General features: G+C 47.3%; 1 protein-coding gene across 1 annotated transcript in view; it reads left to right on the top strand.

The window, feature by feature from the left end:
• Positions 1–3,471: 3,471 nt before the first annotated feature.
• SLC13A3 (solute carrier family 13 member 3) overlaps positions 3,472–21,260 on the top strand; it is a 40,196-nt gene continuing 22,407 nt past the window's right edge. Inside the window, exons 1-3 of the mRNA XM_077832044.1 lie at positions 3,472–3,582; positions 15,451–15,716; positions 16,179–16,342. Coding sequence (XP_077688170.1) covers positions 3,472–3,582; positions 15,451–15,716; positions 16,179–16,342 — 541 coding nt within the window. The remainder of the gene's footprint in view (positions 3,583–15,450; positions 15,717–16,178; positions 16,343–21,260) is intronic.

Here is a 21,260-nt window from a genome sequence, read left to right on the forward strand (position 1 = left end):
CCCTTCCTCTCCCACTTTTTCTTTAAAAAGCTCTAGACGTTAACTGCAAAAACCTAATTCTAAGACTTCACGGCAGAGAATGCATTTGCTTGTGCAATTAGGCCTTGATCCCAGCTGAAGCCTCTCTGGGTGTTACTGTAATATAAATGTTAAATAATAATGAAGGTTACACAGTTAATGTTTCTGATGGAATCTTAACTTTACATTTCCTGCCTTTTGTAGCTTAACTGTGCAAAATTTAAAGTTACATGACATTTTTTGAATTGATTTCTATACTGAAGCTTTGCTTTAGATTTCTTAGTCTGGCAAAACCTCTATCTTTTAAAAATAAGGTCCTTATTTTCCAATGCCTTCTCCCTTGCAACTACGTAAGCAGGTGAGATCTCCCAAATCAGATTACTCCACACACACCTATGGGAATGCTTATCATTTTTGCACAAGCGTCAATGATGATATAAGGTGCAAGGCAATTGAGAATCGAGACTAGACTAAACTATCACAAAATGAAAATGGGTGCCTTGGAGTCTCAGGTGCACTGTGTATCCCACTACTTCATTTGTGCTAGGTTTACAGTGGTGCCATGGAGCCGGGCCCATGCTCAGAAGGGGCCCTGGCCTGCTCTGCTTGCATTATGCCCTGAGACCCCGCCAGCCCGCTGGCTTCCCCCAACCCCACCCACCACTTGCTCTCTCAGCTAACCTGCCGGTCAGCCGATGGCTCCTCTCCACCCCGTGGCCTCAACCCGCCTGCTTCTCTCTGCCCCCTGGCCAGACCCCAGTGCACCTCCGGCTCCAGGCAGTCTCTCCTTCCCACCACCTGTGGGGCCCTGCCTGTCTTCCTAGAGCTGATCCACCTGGGACTGATGCAGAAGCCTGGCCAGTTGTGGTGGGAGACAGTGTGGGGTGCTTGGCTGGGTCCCTCCAGGCAAGTGGGTCCTGACGGAGCCCGGGTGGGGCAGGCCCTGGCCTGGCTGATCTCACCACTCTCAAAGGGCTGGAGCGATTCCCCACCCTGGTACCTGCCCTGGTAGCTCATCCTGGCAGACACAGTCATATCCCAGCAGGGCCGGTGAGTGGGCTGGGTGGCGGGGTGTGGGGCCGTGGGTCTCTGGAGGGCCAGTGGGGGGTGCTGGGCTGTGAGGGGGCGGGGTAGATCTCTGTGTGTTGGGGCACTAGGGAACGGGCTTCTGTGTGGGGTGCTGGGCAGCGGTGGTGTTGTGCATTTGTGGCAGGGTCTGGGGAGGTGCTGGGGATAGCGGGTCAGGGGAGGGGCTCTGGCCATAGGGAATCGTGGGGGTGTTCTGGTGTTGGGCAGGGGGGCTGTGTGACATGGCATGGGTCCACCACCGAGGGAAGGGGCTGGCTGGCAGGCAGCACAGAGCTGGGCGGGCCATTATGCATGGGGCAACTGCTGGTTTGTAAATAGTGCCCTTGCTGTGGGCTGGGTGAAGCGGGGCCGCCCCTGCCATGCCATGCCCCATTGTCCCCATGGGGGCCCACAAATATGTTTGGGGCCAGGACCACAAAAGGTTAATTTGGCCCTGTACTTCATGGTCTCTGGACCATTTGTTGAAACTCATTCTCATACTGGGCCTTGGTATTCCCTGTAAAAGGCACATTTGGGGGAGAAGCTGCCATTACCGTCCTTCTAAAGGCGACCAACTGCAGCATCACAAACACAGTGTTTCTTCATATTAGATACCCAAGGATAACAAAACATACACTGCTTGTGCTCACTAAACACTAGGGCCAGCCCAGAATCATCCCTGGTGTAACTACTGGTTTCAGTCGTGTTGAACCAGGAGTAAATTTGCTCCAAGGACAACACACTTCTAAAATGACTGAAAGGAAACACTATGGCAGGGGCTGCCAGCTTCTCTGTAATGTTTAAATGACTTGGCCTTGAGCTCATATTACTATATTATTTATTATTATTAAACTCTGAACTGTTTAACTTGGATGTTGCATATAAGCCCCCCAATACAGCAACTGTCCCTATTTCTCCTCACTTACTGCAATGCCAACCGGCAGAATAACTTGGGACTGCCAGCTCCACGTTGTAAAACGAGCTAAGTGGCTGCAGAAAGGCAGGCCCAGGCCCTACATCATCATGGCTAGTGTACTACTTGTGAAGCAAGTGTGATTAGTTTACAGCTGGATTCACTCTGTCATAGATGCAATCAGGCGCTTTTCAGTGATGAGGCTTTGAAGAGAGGGATCTGGTGTTTGATAACTGAGAAAACACTTCAGGATAGCTCCCTGTTGGCTGTAGAAAGGAGTTGGTGGCACCAGTGATTAATGCGGAGCTGTCTCCACCCCTATGGCACTCAGGGAGCCTAATTCATACCCAGAACACATGCAGCCAATGGCCCCTCGTGCTTCTGACTCCAGGCAGCACATTCCCACCTGACCTACCATCTGCTGGGCGGAGACCCATGAAGGGGGGAAAGCCGCGATGATGGCAGGAAGCAGCATCATCCGAGCAGGCTCAAGAGAGGGGGTTGCACTTCCCTGACATTCAAGCCAAAGGGGAGGGGGGGGAGTGATGAGCAGCAGCGAGTCCCATGAGGCATGGGCAGCAGCAAGGACCGCGCTTCCTGCAGAAGGGTGGAGGCTAGGGAGAGCTGGTAGGGGCCCTATTTCTGCAGGGTGCCCAGACCCTCCGCTAGCAGGCCAGCTCTTCTTCCGCCAACTCTGGCTGGCCAGCGTAGGGAGCGCTCCAAGACTGGCGTGCCAGCAACCCGTGGGAGCTGGCTGTGGGACCCACAAGGGATGGGTCGTGCCCCCAGGATACTGAGCGATGGCTTCTGACAGAACTGGGTGCAAAACGCCTCTTCCTTGCCCCCGCCCTGTCCCCAGCCTTGGGGCGGTTAGGGATTTCTAAGGCGCCCACCACGGTGGTATCTAGCCAGACTGGACAAGATCGCGCAGCCTAGTTCGCCGGAGTTCACCGCTCACCAGCCCCGTGGGGTTGCTTTGCACATCATGCGCCCTTCAGCTCGGGGAGGGGAAGCTGTTCTCTGAATCAAACAGCTCCCTCTCCTCCAGGCAACAGACAGGTGTCTGCCGGGGACCCGCGCCGGCCTCTGGACTCCAGCTCCCGGGGCAGCGTGCGGGGGGCCTGCGGGTGGGGTGGCCGGAGCCTGGACAAGGCGGGATGGGGCTGGATGCGGGACCGGGGGTGGAAGGAATGAGGAGCGGGGTTGTCATGCGGGTGCGTGAGTGTGTGTGTATGTCCGGACGTGGGGGGCAGGGGAGGGGTGTCCGGAGCCTGGGTGTGTGTGTGCCCGGGTAGAGGGGCGGGGTGTCCGGGGGAGGGGGCTGAAGGCCAGCAGCAGTGGCCCCGTGCTCTGTGCCGCCCCCAGGTAAGAGCCCTCCCTTCCTCCCCCCGGAGTAACTCTCCTCCCCCCGGGATAAAGCGGCGGCCCCTGCGCCCGGGCGCACTCGGGTCCAGCTGGGTGTCTGTCGGGCTATGGCAGCGATCGGAGCCCTAGTGAAGAAAGTGTGGAGTATCCGCCGGTTCCTGGTGTTACTCTGCACCCCGCTGGTGCTGCTGCCCATCATCATCAGCCTGCCCCCCAAGGTAACCCCTTCTCTTGCCCCCCCGCCCTTGGAGCCCCACAGGGGATCCCTCCCGCCTGCCCCCAGGGAATCCCGATTCCCCTGCTTGTCTCCAAGAGACACCTCCAGACCTGGCCCCCTAGCGACCCCCCTCCCTCCATCCCAGGGAGCCCCGCCCGCCGTGCTCGCTGCCCCGAGGGGAGCCCCTGCCCTGCCTGCCATGCTCCCTCCCCACATCTCTTCTGTCCCCTTTCGCAGGGCAAGTCACCTACCTGCCCCCTAGCCACTCCCCTCTGCCCTGCCTGCTCTGGGCCAGGTGCTCCCGCCCTGGAGCGCCCCAGCTGGAACCGATCCGCCACCGGCCCAGCGCCTCGTCTGCCCCTGGGGCCTCCCCCGGGCCGGGGCTGTCTCGCGGTCCCGGCGGAGCCCGGCCTTGGCGCCTTTGGATGCAGCAGGGACCGCAGCCAGCGAGCTGGTGTCCAACTCTTAGAACTTTCCGCCGGGTCTCTCGGCGCCAAGCGCCGGCTTCTCAGAGCCGCGTTTCGCTGGCACAGGGCGCCCGGCAGCGGGGACACAGCCAGCCCCGGCTCCACGTGCGATGTGTGCCCCCCTCCTGCGCTCCCTTCCCCGCTCTGCGCCCGGCCAAGGCACTGCGGAAAGGCTGCGCCCGTGCCCGGCTCCAAGTGCCCCCCTCCAGCCCGTCGCCGCACCTGGTACATGAGCGTGTTTTCCAGACCCTTTCCAGTCAAGTCATTGGCGACACTGGGGCTGGCTTCCATGCGGGTCTGAATCCCCTCCCCGGACAGCCTGCCCTCCCTGCTGACTGCCTGGGGAGAGCTTTCCCTCACCCGCCAGAAGAAGACAAGGGAACCAGCAGCACTATGCCCTGAAGGAGCATTTCAAGTCAGGAGACCTCATGAACCTTCCCACCCCAGCTTTCCCCACCCGATCCTCAGTGTTTGCTTGATAAATGATAAATACCTGATGCAAACGGTGCCTCCAGCTCCATAGAGGGTAGAATGGCATTGGATTCCTGAGCCTGGGAAAACTGCACTGCACAGGGCCCCCTGCACAGATGGGGCCACACATCTCACAAGGGGAAAGAGAGAAGGCAGAGGGAATTAGATCTATGGTCCATACCCGCCAGAGTACACTACGGGTCAGATTCTACAGCATGGCATTAAGCCCCTGGCACTGTGAGCAGAGTCTGGCCTGAGGGTGAAAATAAGGTGTTCTACCTGAACTCACAGCCTGGATAAGGCTTAGCCTATGACTGTGAGCTGCGCTGGTTGCTTAGCCATTACCCTGTGTGGTTTTATCCCTAACTGGTTTGGGCCGTGGCTACTCTGGCTCTCTTCCCCTGTTGTGCTACCACAGCTGTGGATAGCGTAGTTTCTTGAGCTAGATTCCCCCTTGGTTTAACTGCCAGGAAGGCGTTTTCTGAGGAGTGGTCCCTGTAGGGACACTGGAAGTCCATCATTTTTCACTCTGGGGGACTTGGGGTGGAAGTGAGTTCAGGGGCAGGGCCTGTGCTTAGTTTAACTCTTTTGATGTCTTGGTGAAAAGCTGCTTTGTTGTAGGATGCAGATACAGTGATGTTAACTGTGATGTGTATTTATATATTTGTGAAAGTGCCTAGAGTTTTGGTGGGGCGGGGAGGGGGCAGCGATAGCTCCAAACAAACCAATCCAACCCAGGGTGGTGGGAATATTGACTAATGCAGAACTAAGCAAGAAGGGTCTCAGAACTGGCTACAATTAAGTGGAATATGCTAAGATCTGGCACTAACTAGTATGGGATTCTACTCTTTCAACCTTCCTAGGATACTGAGTACTTAGAATGTTTTTTATTAGTAGATCTCAAAGGGAAACTTAGGTACAGAGAGATGAAGTGACATGCCCAAGGTTACCCAGCAGGCCAGTAGAGCTATTAACCCAGGATTCCAGAGTCCCAGCATAGAGTTCTATTTACTAGGTACACTGCCTCCCCAACTGTAAGGAAATCCCACTATAAGGCAATCCCAAGATCTACACCCAAGAACAGCTTTCTCAGGAGAGCCAAAAGTTGCAGGTTTGGTGTTAGCATTGTGGCTGGATTCTCAATAAAGTGACGCATGGACCACAATATGCCCAGTGAGTATTACATGGTTTCAATGGCTTGTTATCATTCCCTCTTACAAGCAATGTTGCGAAATATGGCATTTTGCAGGTGTGGGATGTGCTTGTAAACAGGCAACCTTTGTTATCATGACTGACGAAGCTTCTTGAGTGAATATTTGGATTATTTTGTACAAGCTGTTTTTAGTTTAGGATTTGGGCTTGGGGACTGTGTGTTAGACAGCAGAGCAAGTGACATGTCTTTACAGTGAATGCTGAAAACCTTCTTGGGGAAATACAGGATTTTTTACAAATCACACAGAGTTTGGCTAGATGTCTAGAATGACTTGTATTTCCTCTCAGGAGACTTGGGGCATTTCACCCCAATGATTGGGAAGTTTTTTGCCACTGACTTAAACGGGGCCAGGATTTCACCCTTGAATTCACATCATGACTCAGATCCACTTGAAAATGAATTTGTTCCTGTCAGCAAAAATTGGGCACAGTTCAGTATGTTTGGCAGTCTCTTCTCAAGAGAAGCTCTGGACTGGAACAACCATGGCTATAGCAGGTCATGATTCACGTGCATTCGCAGAGCTGTGTTGGGGACACCTGTGTAGTCTACTGACTTTGTGCATGGCTCTAGTCAGATAAAACCTACACATCCAAAGTCACAACATGAATCCCTGAAATAAAAAAGAAAGAAGAAGAAGAGGCAGGAACATTGTTTTAGTTGATGTCACCACACAGTAGCAGTGAGAATTCCTTTATGGAATTAAAATCCATAGTTTCCATTTTGCGTAACTGTTGTTTTTGGATGATGTCTTACTAAGTGCACATGAAATCTTTTGATTGTTTCAAAGGGCAGAAATAAGATTACATAACAGGTATCTAATTCCTTCTGCAGACTTGTAAATAGCTCATTATATTAGCTTGGGCATTCATTTTCTGTGGCTGAACAAGTGACTAAAACTTTTAATGGTTTCCCTTTTGAAGCTGACACTGATGTAGGTCCAGGCATACAATCTGTGGTAGAAGAAGCATGCTGTGTGTTAAATGCAGACTCTTGTCTTGGGGTATGTCTACACTACAAACCTAGGTCACCTTGCAGCCACCACAGTAATTACTGCAGTAGTGCCTGTCTACACTACTCTCCTTGAGTCCGTAGTGCGTGTCCTCACCAGGAGCACTTCCATTGACCTAAGAGGGACAGTGTGGGGAGCTGAGAGCCTGGTCTCTCAGCTCTACTGGCAGCTCCCTGCCAGGACCCTGGCTGCCCCACAGGCTCCTGGGGTCCTGGTGGGCTACCTCCCATTCTGCTCCCTGTTCCCCACCGGGAGTGGGGAAGTTGCCCAGGGCTTCCTGCCTGCCCCTTCCCTGCCAGGTGTGGGGAGGAAGTCACCCCAGCTTCTCGCCCTGGCTCCCAGCTGGGATCCGAGTCCAAAGTCCCCTGGGCTTCTCACCCTGGTTCCCAGCTGGGAGCAGGGTCCACCTGCCCAGCTCTCTGAGGGAGCAGGGCTTTCTTGTCATAAGCTGCCTTATGTCGACCTAACTTTGTAGTATAGACCAGCCCTTGAAAGCCCAGACTCAGCGGTTCTAATATACTGGTAGCTCACTCCTCATGTGCACGTCCACACAGTTCAGCGTGATTTGCACTTTTTTGCTCTAGAAAGACCCAATATTTAGAAGAGTGGAGGGGATTGCAGCTCAGAACTGGGCATTGTGTGCGGGGGGTGCTGCAGATCAGTGTTTCGGCACATTGTGGGGTACAGTGCGGAGAGCCAAGGACTGGAATAGCAGTAGCGGCTGCAGGTCAGGTTACAGAGGCGTTGGCAGAGTTGCATGTGGCAAACTTTCACCGTGTCTGACTGAGCTATGTTAGCAATTAGTCTTTAATTTTCATGAGCTCTAAATTCAGTCTCAATTTTAAAAATTGCTGCTTCACTGCCATTACTATCTGTATTACTTTAAAGCCAAATTCCTGGTGTAGTGACTATAAATCAGGGCAGAATTTGGCCCTGCATGTTTAAAACAAATCTGAGCGGCAATTTCACTATCTGAACCATGCCGTCCTCCTTAAGTTTAGAGTATGGATGAGCCTACAGCTGGAAGTCACTCTTGCAGAGTGTCATTTGTTCACATTCGAGGTAAAACCTCGGGTGTCAAAATATAAATTGACTCATTTTTCTTCAGCAAGCAAAGAACCTTACTTAGGTATCCACGTGGGATTAAATTCTGAGGTCTGGAACTGTGTTTAACCTGTCCTGCACAGCCTCAGCAGCAGGCTGGGAAATGAAGGACACCGGTTACATATATAACAATGTTCACCAAGAGGCTTGAACAGGCAGTCTCAGCAGGTGAGGGGAGCCCATGTGGTGGCATAGCAGATGGCATAGTGGCTTGTAAAAGGAACGTGTGCTGGCTGTGGAACATATGCCATTAACTGCCTGGCTGAAGTTAAATGACTGACTTAGAATGGACAGCTGCTAGAAACCTCATTGATTTGGAGGTTTCTCAAACCAGCTTCTTATGATCCAGGCCCTCAGTGAAGGTAATAAAGCTAGATCAGGTGCAAGTCCATGCATTGATTTAATATATAATCTATCTGTTGGCATAGTAGCTAAACCCTGATAAATATATATGATGAACACCCTGGGCCAGTACCTCAGCCCCCCGTCCTGGAAGCTTTGAGCAGCATAAAGCAGTTGGAAAGTTGCCCTAAGGCAAGCCCTGATTGTAGAGGAATCCCTTGGTAATAAGAAGCCACAGTAGCTAGCTCTATGCTGCCCATTCCCCACACCCTTGGGCAGGAGGGAGCACGACAGAGTTGGGTGGAGGGCAGAGTGCCCTGTGCTCTGGTGAGCTATGCCAGTGTAATTGCCTCGAGGGGGGTATTAACAGTTAGTGGAAGTTAGATCTGGTGGGTATTGGTCCAGCTGTGCATTGTAGTGTTCAGTGATCACTCGGTGCTTAATGTGCTTTATTCTGTGTCCTGTTCCAACTAGCTAAGCAGCTTCACAGCACCCCTCACAGACTCTCTGCCTTGGAAGCTCAGCCCTTAAAGGCCCAGATCCTAATGTCACAGGTGGCCCCCACATCCACCCCTACCTTATGTACTGGAACCACACCAGTTCTGCTGCCAAAGGGCCCTCCACAGCCATGAAGGAGAGGCTGGATTTTGGCCATAACACAATACACTTCTTAATATCTTTTAAAGGGGACTGGAGATGTGGGGCCTAATGTACAGCATTTAAACAGAACCATTATCTTAGGTCTCAGTTTGGCCTAAGCACTGAGCACTATGAGTGCACAGTGGGGGCTGGGTGTGGGAGGTGGGGTTGAGTTATTCAAGGTCTTCAGGGTTTTTTAACTCGACTCCGTAAAAGCTCCACTGGAATTGTGAAGGCCAATTAGTGTAAATGACAGATCCCCTGGAAAGCCAAACCAGCTGACCCAATTTCCATTCACAAGGGATGGATGACCCCCTCTGCATTGTGGGTCAAAGGGCAAAGATTCATCCGGACTTGCACTGGAACTGCAAGAAACCACAAACTTAACACAAGGAAAATCCTAAGTGGGCCAAGGCTCCCTGAAAAGATTTGAACTCCTCAGTGAACCTTTCAGTGGACATGATCCGAGTGTGCACCCAGGTGACATTCACCTGGCTAGGAGTTTCCTTATGAACAGTGGCACAGGGTGTTTCTCCGATTTTTGATAGCTTTGGGTGTCAGAGGATTGAAAGTCCACCAGTCAAGCTGGGGCCCTTCCATTGCTGCTCATCCCCCACCCCTCCATCCATACTGAGGGGACGCTGTTAAGAAAACTTCACCATTAGCCCCCTGCAGTGCAGCAACAGCTCCGGTTGTAAGCAGAGATACCACACAAAGAGGGCTGTGCGAGTACATACATTGGCAGACAGACTGCAGGATCCTGGCGTGCTGACATTTGAATGGCACCTCCTGCATTTGTCAATGCTCTCTGAGGGAGTCACATCGTTGAAGGAGGAGACCCTGGGGAAACTGGCATCATCTGTACTTCCACCTGCCTCTCTCACAGGTGGGAAAGAGAAAGTCCTACCTCAGAGGCAGGTTTGGCTGGATTCCAGCACGTGCTCCCTCAGTGGGAGCTGAAACAATGAAAGGGCAATGTGTCAGACTATGCATTAAGTGCCACTGTCATAAATATAAAGGGAAGGGCGACCACCTTTCTGTATACAGTGCTATAAAATCTCTCCTGGCCAGAGGCAACATCCTGTTACCTGTAAAGAGTTAAGAAGCTCAGCTAACCCAGCTGGCACCTGACCCAAAGGACCAATAAGGGGACAAGATACTTTCAAATCTTGGGGGAGGCTTTTGTTGTGCTCTTTGTTTATGTGGTGGTTCTCTCTTGGGACTGAGAGAGGCCAGACAGAAATCCATCTCCTCCAACCCATCCTAATCCAAGTCAATATTGCAACCAGTATAGGTAAGCCAGGCAAGGCAGATTAGTTTATCTTTTGTTTTATCTGAATTTTCCCTGTGTTAAGAGGGGGGTTTATTCCTGTTTTCTGTAACTTTAAGGTTTTGCCCAGAGTGGGATCCTCTGTGTTTTAAGTCTGAATACCCTGTAAAGTATTTTCCGTCCTGATTTTACAGAGATGATTTTTACCTTTTTTTTTTTAATAAAATCCTTCTTTTAAGAACCTGACTGATTTTTTCCATTGTTCCAAGATCCAGGGGTTTGGGTCTTTGATGATTTTGTAACAAATTGGTTAGGATATTATTCTCAAGCCTCCTCCAGAAAGGGGGTGTGTAGGGGTTAGGGAGATATTTTGGGGGAAGTCTTCTCCAAGTGGTCTCTTTCCCTGTTCTTTGTTTAAAATGCTTCTTGGTGGCAGCATACTGTTCAAGGACAAGGCAAAGTTTGTACCTTGGGGAAGTTTTTAACCTAAGCTGGTAAGAATAAGCTTAGGAGGTCTTTCATGTGGGTCCCCACATCTGTACCCTAGAGTTCAGAGTGGGGAAGGAACCTTGTCAGCCACAATGCAAGGTTTCCTGAGGAAGTGCATCTCCCTTACCATGCTTTGCACCAGGGCCCCTCGGGTCACCCCCACCTCTCTGGCTGCTGCTGAAATTCTTGAATATCTAACCCAAGAACTGGAGGGGGAGTTGTGAACTTTGGGCATAGGGGGCACTTTTAATGAGCTGTGCAAAGTGCTTGTTACAACTGCTTCTAATGAACTCAGGGTCTACAGTCCCCTGGCTTGGCAGCATCTGCTGTAGCCAGGCCTGCTACCAGGGGCTCTAATCAAGTGTTTAATGCCCAATGCTGTCTAAAAACACAGGTTCAATCCCTTAATGAACACAGGTCAACTTAGAACTAACTCAGAAGCAAGATATAGGAGCTGGCAGGCTTGGAAGCAATGGATATCTCCTGCCTGGAGTAAGGAAACTTAACGGCTCCCAGGAAAAGGTTACAGCTCTCACATTTAAAAGCAATGAGCAGGAACTACTTTCAAACTATGTAGTAATAGTGGGTGTCTGAGGCTGACTGGAGATGATGGGTGGTGTCCATAGAGCCCAGTGGGCTAGCAGCATCAAGGTTGCGAGAGGAAGTGATTGCAAGAATGGGGTATGGTGCACTGGTGAGAAGGCATGTGCAGAATGAAAAGCAGTGATATCTATTGCTTAGAGTGGGGGCCTGGGAGTTAGGGCTTCTGGGTTCTATCTCTGCTTCTGGGAAGGGAGTGTAGTCTAGCCGGTGAGAACACAGAATTGGGATCCAAGCTCTGCCATTGATTTGCAGCGTGACCTTGGGTAAGTCATTTAACTTCTGTTTGCTAGCCAGAATGTTTGCAGACAAGGCATGTTTTACATGATGATTTACAGAATAATTGCAAGAAGCGAGTATTCTGAGTGGAAACCTGCTTGTGGTCACCCACTCCGTGAATAGACCATGTGACCTTCGTGTCCAATCAAAACAATATGAATGTCAAATTGTGAACAGTTTGCAAGCAACCTGGAGGTTGATAGGTATTTGTATGCCCGATAATGGTGATCAAAGGTGAAATCCTCACCTCTGCTATGACCCCTTTACACTGGGCAGAAGGGCCAGAGTGTTGAATGGCGATCTAAAGGTTCTGGCCCGGGGAGGAATCCCCTGTCACAAGAACTGAGTAAGGTCCTCTCCCACCTTGGCTTTCCTGGCATAGGTGTGTGTGGCTGAGGGCCTCAGGGGTGTATTGGTTGTGGGGCTGTAGAACACAGCATGGCAGCCCAAGGAGGCTGTTGTAATTTGGAGAGGCCCTTTGATGCTATCCAAATTCTGCCAGGGGACTGTGACTATCACCAAGCCGCAGCATGGTTCCTCATTGTGGAGGCAGAGAAAGGGAGTTCTGAGTACCAGTAGCAGGTACAAGAGCTTAAGGTATCAATATGTGTGTATAGAAGTGGTTGCAAACTGTTAGCCTTACTGATTCTTCTCCCTAGCCTGTGACAAATGGCAGGGAGGGCTTAAGCAGCCAATGGGCTGATGAATGTGCATTGCCCAGCAAATTTTGTCTGACCAAGAAAGTCTTCCAATAGCTCCCATAACACTGTCCCTCCAAGTCCCTGAAGTCCAAGATGTCAGCTCATGCCTTCTGATGGGTTGTTCCTGTCCCCTCCTTCAAGCTGCCAGGCAGTGGAAGTCTGTCTTCTGTAGTAACACTTGCTAGATGAGGCTTGGCTTCCTCTGCCATTGCAGAGTTCGCAGTAGGTACCATAGTATGAAAAATCCCGGATTCGTCAGTGGAACAAAGGTATTTCTTGGGCACAGTGGAGCAGAGGCCATTCTCTAACGAGCCAGTTTTGTCTCTGGTAAAACTGGAAGCAGCTCCGGGGCAGTGCAGGGTTGCCCAAGACTTCCCTAGCAATCATTAAATGGTTAAAAATTAACCCAATCACAAGACCCACTTGAAAGTTTGCATTTGCTACCAAAAATTATCTGAACTTTAATTGAGCTAGAGACTTATTTATTCCCCAAATCCCTACGCTGCATGGGAGGGCGGGGGGAAGCAGAGTGGTGCTGGTATGCAACGGCTCTGCAGAGTGGGATATAGTATGATGGGCAGGAGGAACACATTGCTACATATTCCCTGGGTGGTGCATGCTGCACAGACAGTATATGCATTGGATGTGGGGGACCTGACCACCCCACCAACTAGCAAAGCAGTTGCCCTGGCCAAAGAACACTGGCTACGATGGCAGGCAAACATCAGTTGAATCTAGACACCTAACTCCCTTAATGCTTACTAACCAACCTCCCAGGGGCTGGGAGCACTAGTTCATTAACATTTGCAGAGTGCTTTGATAATTCAAAATGTTCAGTTTCATTAAGGACTTTTAGAGGCTGTGGTTGTTGTTCTTGGGGATCCTTACTCCTAATCAAAATTTGGGTGGGTGGATGGGTGCTGTTAAAGATACACTCCTTGTTTTAAATTAAAACTTTTCTTTGGTTGGGGTCCAACCACTTTTTGTTCTGAACTAAGTTACATCAAGAAAATGACAGTTCTGTCAAAAATACCACATTGGCTATTTTTGTTATTGATTAATAGATGACACCACAAAATTGCAACGAGACACTTCAGAATCATGGTACAATTCTTCACGCCTGGTTGTGTCTGTAAACCTTGGCTTTTGATCCTGCACTGCAAGTAAATTATTAGACTACAAGTTGTATCCCATTGAGTTGAATTGCTTAATTCATATGTAGAAATTGTCAGTGTTCTTTTTGGAAAATAAAAACTCTTGTCTTTACAACTAGCCCTCTGAATTGTGCTTTTATCTAACCTGATCAGTTGAGAGCTTCGTTGATGGAGCTCTTACACTGGGATGCTGACAAACAGTTTAAATCACTGGTACAAGAGACAGAACATGACACCTGAGTTGAAATTCATTTTGGTGAAACTTTCCTTTCTGGAAACTGAAGAGGATTGGGCAATAGGGAAAAAAGGTCATTTGATCTTGCAAAGTTTCTGGAACTTGGACTGAGGGCAAAAAAATATTTGCATTACAGTCTGTAAACTCTGTTGGAAAACCCAGGGTGTTAGCAACCTTCATCTCATCTGAGCAGCACTGTAGGCAGAAGATTAACAACATAATTAGTCAAGTGGATCATTTCTCTGTTTCCTTTATTGCTGGCTCTCCCCACAATCACCCTCAAGGGCATAGAGGGGTCTCAGTGCAAAAGTTAATGCAGTCCCTGGAGGATTTATTGTTGCTGGTGTCTGGAAGGATCAATGCACATTTCCCTTCCCATTCCAGCCAGGTTTTGCTCCTCCTGCTCCCATCCCTGTGCAGATCCGTAGGCGTAGGGAATGGGAGGAAAAAATAGTGCATGAAGACAACTGACTTTCCTCTCGGTGACAAGGGAGATGTACCCACCCCTAATGTGGAGGCACAGAGCCTCCATACACATATCCCAATGCCCATGGCAAAGCCCCTGAGATGTGCATGGATATTAAGGAGTCCTTAGGTTCTAGGTCCTGAACCCTCCCTTCATTCCACAGAAGGAAAACTAGGGAAATGTGATCTAGATGAAATTACTGTAAGGTGTGTGCACAACTTTTTGAAAGACCATACTCAAAAAGCAGGTATCAAGGATTCACTGTCAAACTTGGAGGATTTATTAGTGGGGTTATACAAGGGTCAGTGCTGGATCAAGTGTTGTTCAATATTTTCATTAATGACTTGGATAATGAAGTGGAGGGCATGCTTATAAAATTTGCAGATGACACCAAACTGGGAGGGGTTGCACACTTTTGGAGGACAGAATTAGAATTCAAAATTACCTTGATAAATTGGAGAATTGGTCTGAAATCTACAAAATGAAATTCAGTAAAGATGTGCAAAGTACACTTGGGAAGGAAAAATCAAAGCACGACTACAAAATGGGAAATAACTGGCTACGTCGTAGTACTTTAGAAAAGGATTTGGGGGATACAGTGGATCACAAATTGAACATGAGCCAACAATGTGATGTAGTTGTGAAAAGGCAAATATTCCTGCATGTATGTGTAGAAATGTTGTATGCCAGGCAAAGGAGGTAATTGTTTTGCTCGCTTGGCACTGGTGAGGCCTCAGCTGGAGTACTGTGTCCGTTTTTGGGTGCTGCATTTTAAGAACGATCTAGACAATTTGGACAGAGTCCAGAGAAGAGCAACAAAAATGCTAAAAGGTTTAGAAAACTTGACCTATGAGAAAAGGTTAAAAAAAAACCACTGGGCTTGCTAGTCTTGAGAACAGAAGACTGAGATGGACCTGATAACAATCTTCAGATATGTTAACGGCTGTTATAATGAGGATGGAGAGCAATTGCTCTCCATTGGAGGTAGGACAGGAAGTAATGGGCTTAATCTGCAGCAAGGGAGATTTAGGGTAGACATTAGGAAAAACTCTCTAACTATAAGGATAGTGACATACTGGACTAGACTTCCAAGGGTGGTTGTGGAATCCCTGTTACTGAAAGTTTTAAGAACAGGTTGAAGCAGCATGTGTCAGGGATGTTTTAGGTATAATCAGCCCTGGACTAGATGACATTTTGAGGTCCCTTCCAGCCCTGCATTTCTATGATTTTAATCCTGCCCCAATGGAATGATCTGGGGAAAATTCTACATAGATGAGGGGTGAGACCCTCCTATGCTCTCCCTACCCCTGCACACTGGTGGTAAGTGGGTGCATTTTACTTGTTCATGGTAAGTGTACCAATGTGCGAAGGCTTGTTTGTAACTCCAGAGCCGTCAGCTTCTCTCTCTCCATTTCCTTTTGCCTTTTCAGGAGGGAAAATGCCTCTATGTGATCCTCGTGATGGCCGTGTACTGGTGCACAGAAGCCCTGCCTCTGGCTGTGACTGCTCTGCTGCCAATCACCTTGTTTCCATTTCTGGGGATTCTCCCTTCGAACAAAGTTTGCCCACAGTATTTTTTAGACACCAACTTCCTCTTTCTCAGTGGTTTAATCATGGCGTCAGCCATCGAAGAGTGGAACCTGCACCGCAGGATTGCCCTGAAGGTTCTCATGCTAGTGGGAGTCAAGCCTGCAAGGTAACCTACAGACCAATGGTGATTGCTTCGTGCCCTAATTCCCCAGGCTCACGCTCTGGTGATTTCAACACGTGAGCTGAGCTGCAGACTGGCCAAGAAAACAGTACCACAACTAGTGAATAGTGCACACTAATAAGAGCATTGCACACACCCCTGTTGTCTTCACACACACACACACACACACACACACACACCTTTTTCAGAGCTTGCTGATTTCATTAAGCTCAGGTTGTTTTCATTCCTTTGTTGGCTTGTAATGAAGCAGAGGAGAAATGTAACTACTTCAGCCTTGTCCTATTAGCACTTAACCCTGTTATACATGCTCTGGCATATTATAGGATAACCATAGCCAGCTTTGTTCTTGTTAATGTTATGAGACTGTGGCATGGGATTTTCTCTGCTGGAATCTAAAATTGACCTTGCAAAACACAGATTGTTAAACTTAATTTTTCTGCCTTCCAGGCTGATCTTAGGAATGATGTTGACAACTTCTTTCCTGTCCATGTGGTTAAGCAATACAGCCTCCACCGCTATGATGCTTCCAATCGCAAATGCGATTCTGAAGAGCCTCTTTGGAGAGAAAGAAGCATCTAAAGCTCTCAACAGAGAAAATGAAGAAAATCCAGGTAGCTCACATAGTGCAATAGATTGCACAATCTGGGGACAGTCCTGTTCCCAGTGAGCTGTGTGACTAAATTTCCATTGACTTCGATGGGGACAAAAGCAGGCCTGTTAGCTGGAGTTTAATATATATTGGAATGCCCTTTTTAATAGAATATGTTTCATTATGGAGGTGAAAGGGCATTGGAATGTTACCCTCTCTCAACACTCCCCTTCATCCTGGCTCCTCCGCCTGCCATGCGGATCAGAATAGATTCCTGTGAGCCATGGTTAACCTCGATACCGGTTGGGAGCCGTGAGCTATTGAATAAGACATTTCACCGGACAAACCTGGTGAGGTGGAGCATTTGATTTGCAAATATGTCCTGGGGCAAAAAGGGAAAGGGTGGGTGATACATAGCAAAGTAATGGCGCAAATAAAACACATCCAGATGCAATGGTGATGAGACTCATATTGATACCTAGACAGGTAGAGAGACACAGCCAATACCTCTTTTAAACAATAACTTTTTGCAGTTAGTGGCCCTATCTGGAGGCTCCGGGTAAGACAGTCACTGCTCTTTAGGCCCTGATCCTGCACCACTAAAGTGGATGAGAGCTATGCCATTGTCTACCGTGGGTTTAGGATCAAGCCTTTACAGCACACAACCTTTTTCAGTGGGGGTGTGATTGGAGCAAGGGATTGGAGTCAGGATTCGCTGTCACTGACTTGCTGTGTGATCCTGGGAAAGTCATTTCTCCTCTCTGTTCCTCTCTTTTCCCAACTGTAAAATGGAGATAACAAGGTGGGGGAGGGGGGTTAGAGGGTTAAATGAGGCTTATAAACCATTGAGATATCTTCAGGAGTAGTGCTGTAGAAATGCTAAGGATTATTAATAAACAGCTATTGCACAAGGTTCAATCAGGGAGCTTAGTAATTGGGAAAAAAATCTTCCCCAGTAGCTTGATTGTTCACAAAATAATTTCCAGGGAGGTTGCTTTTCTGGCAGACAGTGATGAAAAACAGCAAAATAGAAATGAAATCCCCGCTGAAGCTATTAATGATGGTTAGGGTAGTAGTAGTTTCTCTCTCTTACGTCTCCTAATTGCCTTTGTGAACTGCAGAAACGGAAGTAGCACTTACTAAGTGATGGCTTTTTGGTTGCTGCTGATTCCTGAAATGTAGAAAACTGAATTCAAGCATACACACGTTCTTACAGAGTTGTAATTAATCAGTCACAATCAGTGCAGGACAATCATGAGATACTTTTGATCCAAGCCATTTTGTTGCTTTCTCTCTACGAATTTTTAATCATGCACATTTTTAGTCTACTACAAATGGTCACTCTTTTTTGTGATCTTTCAGAATTAGAGCATTTAGTGAATTTGATCTTTAACTTTCTTTAACCCTGTCCTATGAGCTGATTTTATTATTTATTTACAATGTTTATTATGGTAGTGCCTGAGGAACAACTAATACTGGGGCCCTATGGTAGCCCATTGTGCTAAGTACTGTACATACTGTCCCTGTCCCAAGGAACTTACAATCTAAACAAGCAAGACAGTCAGGTCAGTGGAAAGGGCTATAACATACAAACAGAATCAACAGAGTGATGGTTTGCAGATATGTTAGCTGTATCATTGTCATTTTTGTTATTTATTTGGAAGTTGAGATTTGCCAGTACAGTAAGTAGAAGTGAAAGAGAAATTCACAACTGAAATATAGGGTGTCAAAATGCAGATATCCTAGTATCTCTTTGTCTGGGAGAAAGGTTGACATCAGTAACAGTGGAGCCTACTTTGGCTGTAATATGAATGCCAAGACACACTTGCCCTTTTCTCTTATCCTCATTGTATTTAGAAATTAGAATGGGAGCTTCAGCTGTGATCTGGACAATGCAAGCTGAATTTCTTGAATGAACCCCAAATCTTGAAGCAATTTCTCAGTCAAGAACAATGAATTTGGTTTGTGTCTAGAAAGATGATGAGAACTGTGAACCAGGTTTTTCCTTAAGGTTTTATCTGTTATCAAAACTTGGCTTAACACCAGGATTGGTTTCACAGCTAGGTTTAGGTTTTGTTGCCCAACTTTTGCACAGCTTGCATGAAACGAACAATTTACTTGCTACCTTTGGAAAGAGCTACATTCATTTTAAACGTCCAAGATATAATCATATACATTACAAAAAATTAGATGAGCAAGAATATTGCAAAATGGGCTCCATTTTGAGCTGCTTTTAAGAATGACATCTGATGATGTGCATGTGCAAATCTGCATGGGTACATTTAAAAACAATTAGGAGGCTAGAAAATTAGTCTAGTTGTTGGAAAAAACATTTTAGCTGGGAAAATATATTAAAGAATTTGTACCGTTCGAGTGCATTTGTCTTTCAGAATGAACCTCAAAGGCTAAGAAATTACCTGAATAATTAGCTAAATAATTTAAATTACTGTATATCACTGACAAACTGATCATATATATATGTATATATATAATGGTCTGCAAAAATTGATGAGAAAAGCCTTGAGCCTGGAAACACTTAATCTTTGCTCATGTGAATGAACTAATACAGATATGTAAGTAAGTGTTTGTGGAATCGAGGTCATAGATTGCTGAGGGTATTGACTAGTGTTCACCCACAGAAGATACCACATTTATGGGTACCTTTATAAGAAACTAGGTAAATCGTAAATGATAATTGAAGCTTGAATGACTCACTTGGGTTTAACAGTGTTTGGATAATTGTCCTTCCATGAAATATCCAACTGTCCTTGATTTTCAAAGTTGGGATAGAAACCTGCTGAGAACAGGGTTTCATGTGACTTCCGGAATTTTCTATTTTGAGGCTGGCTATAAATTCCTTAGGCACAACCTTAATTAATTTTCCTTATATTCTGACACTTCCACATATATACCTCATGACATCCACATGATCAACTGCAGAGCCAAGTGATAACAAATGTATCCTGCACCTTTGACCACCTCACCTCTCTGCCCGCTAATCCATCTCTGCCAATATTTCATTCCTCTGAGCAGCTTTAAACAGCTATTTAAAAATTTTTCCTCCTGAATGTAGATTTTCTTCTGCAGAATCACATGGGGCATGTCCTGCAGTCCAACAAGGCTAGGAACAGAAGCTTCATATCGTTAGAAAGTTACGAATTCATAGCTCCGCCCCTCCTTTTGTAATCTCCTTGGCAGGTTGCGAGATATCAGCTCTCAGCATGTTACATTTTTAGGGATGGAAAAGTTATTTTTAATATATTTTAGAAACCTCTAAAAGTTCATAGTGATGATCTTCTTCCACCATGCCTGAAGAGTTGGGTTCATGTTATTAAGTCACCTTGTCTTTACTGGCCAAGGGAGTCTAATAAGAGTACAATAGTGTTAAAGCTAAACTTTATCTAAAGCAGTCTTCCTGTAAAGTATGTAGCCTACAGATTGTATGATAATACAGCACTGGATGATGGGTTTATTGGCACACGTTTGGGATAACCTGCATAACTCCCGACTTCATCAATCACTGGGAATGTCAAGCTTCAGAGGTGTAGCCGTGTTAGTCTGGATCTGTAAAAGCGGCAAAGAGTCCTGTGGCACCTTATAGACTAACAGATGTATTGGAGCATGAGCTTTCGTGGGTGAATACCCACTTCGTCGGATGTATGTAGTGGAAGTTTCCAGAGGCAGGTATAAATATGCAAGCAAGAATCAGGCAAGGGATAATGAGGTTAGTCCAGCGAGATTGAAGTGTTCTCCCGTAGGTTTTTGTATATTGCCATTCCTAATATCTGATTTGTGTCCATTTATGTAGGAGAACACTTCAATCTCGCTGGACACACACTAGCAGATTTAAAGGTAGCCATCCTGCAGCAAAAAAAATTCAGGACCAGACTTCAAAGAGACACTGCTGAGCATCAGTTTTTTGCAAATTTGACACTATCAGCTCAGGATTAAACAAAGACTGTGACTGGCTCGCCAGCTACAAAAGCAGTTTCTCCTCCCTTGATGTCCACACCTCAACTGCTCGACGAGGGCCTCATCCTCCCTGATTGAACTAACCTCGTTATCCCTAGCCTGATTCTTGCTTGCATATTTATACCTGCCTCTGGAAACTTCCACTACATACATCCGACGAAGTGGGTATTCACCCACGAAAGCTCATGCTCCAATACGTCTGTTAGTGTATAAGGTGCCACAGGACGCTTTGCCGCACTGGGAATGTGGCCATCATACAGTGTCTTTTTTTCTCTCTCTCTGCTTAAAAAAAAAAAAAAAGAGTTCTCAGCCTTGGGAGTGCAATGCCCCAGGAGGCCTGTGAACAGGTGTCAAGGGGTGGATCCTTCCCATATTGCTATATGGGAGAGGGTTTGGGCCCAGTATGAAAGACATTGAGAACATCTAAAATAGACAAAATGAAATTTACACTCTAGTTTAAAAGGCCAGCACAAGGCTTAAGTGGGATTTAAATGGTGCATAGGCTTTGGTTTGGCCCTCTATTCCAAAGTTGACATTTACCCCTAGAGAGAGAGAGAAAGTCCTCATTCACCAATGGGTTAATTTTCTTCCTTCCAATTACATCCCTTTATTATAGCTTCCTTGGAATCAAAGCTCAGCTTTCCAAGAGAATTAACTCTGATTCCACAAATTAGCAATGTGTAAAACATGACATTGCAAAGTTCCCTGGTTCACTGAGCTTGATCTCTTCAGTGTACGAGTAAACAGGTCCAAAGACTTTGACCATTGTGTCCTCTCCCCATAGTTCACTACATTTTCTTGAAGGCAAGAGAAGGCAATGTTTGTGGATGAAGTATGTGCAGGGAAAGCTGGGAGGAAAATAGCACTGAGTCCATGCCCATGATGATCAGCAGGGCATTTTGATTGTTAGTAACCCTAACCCTAGGCCTCTGAATCCTAAAACGTACAACAACATGGCAAGGGTAGCA

Source organism: Eretmochelys imbricata, chromosome 13 (genome assembly GCF_965152235.1).
Source record: "Eretmochelys imbricata isolate rEreImb1 chromosome 13, rEreImb1.hap1, whole genome shotgun sequence".
NCBI classification, from domain to species: domain Eukaryota; kingdom Metazoa; phylum Chordata; order Testudines; family Cheloniidae; genus Eretmochelys; species Eretmochelys imbricata.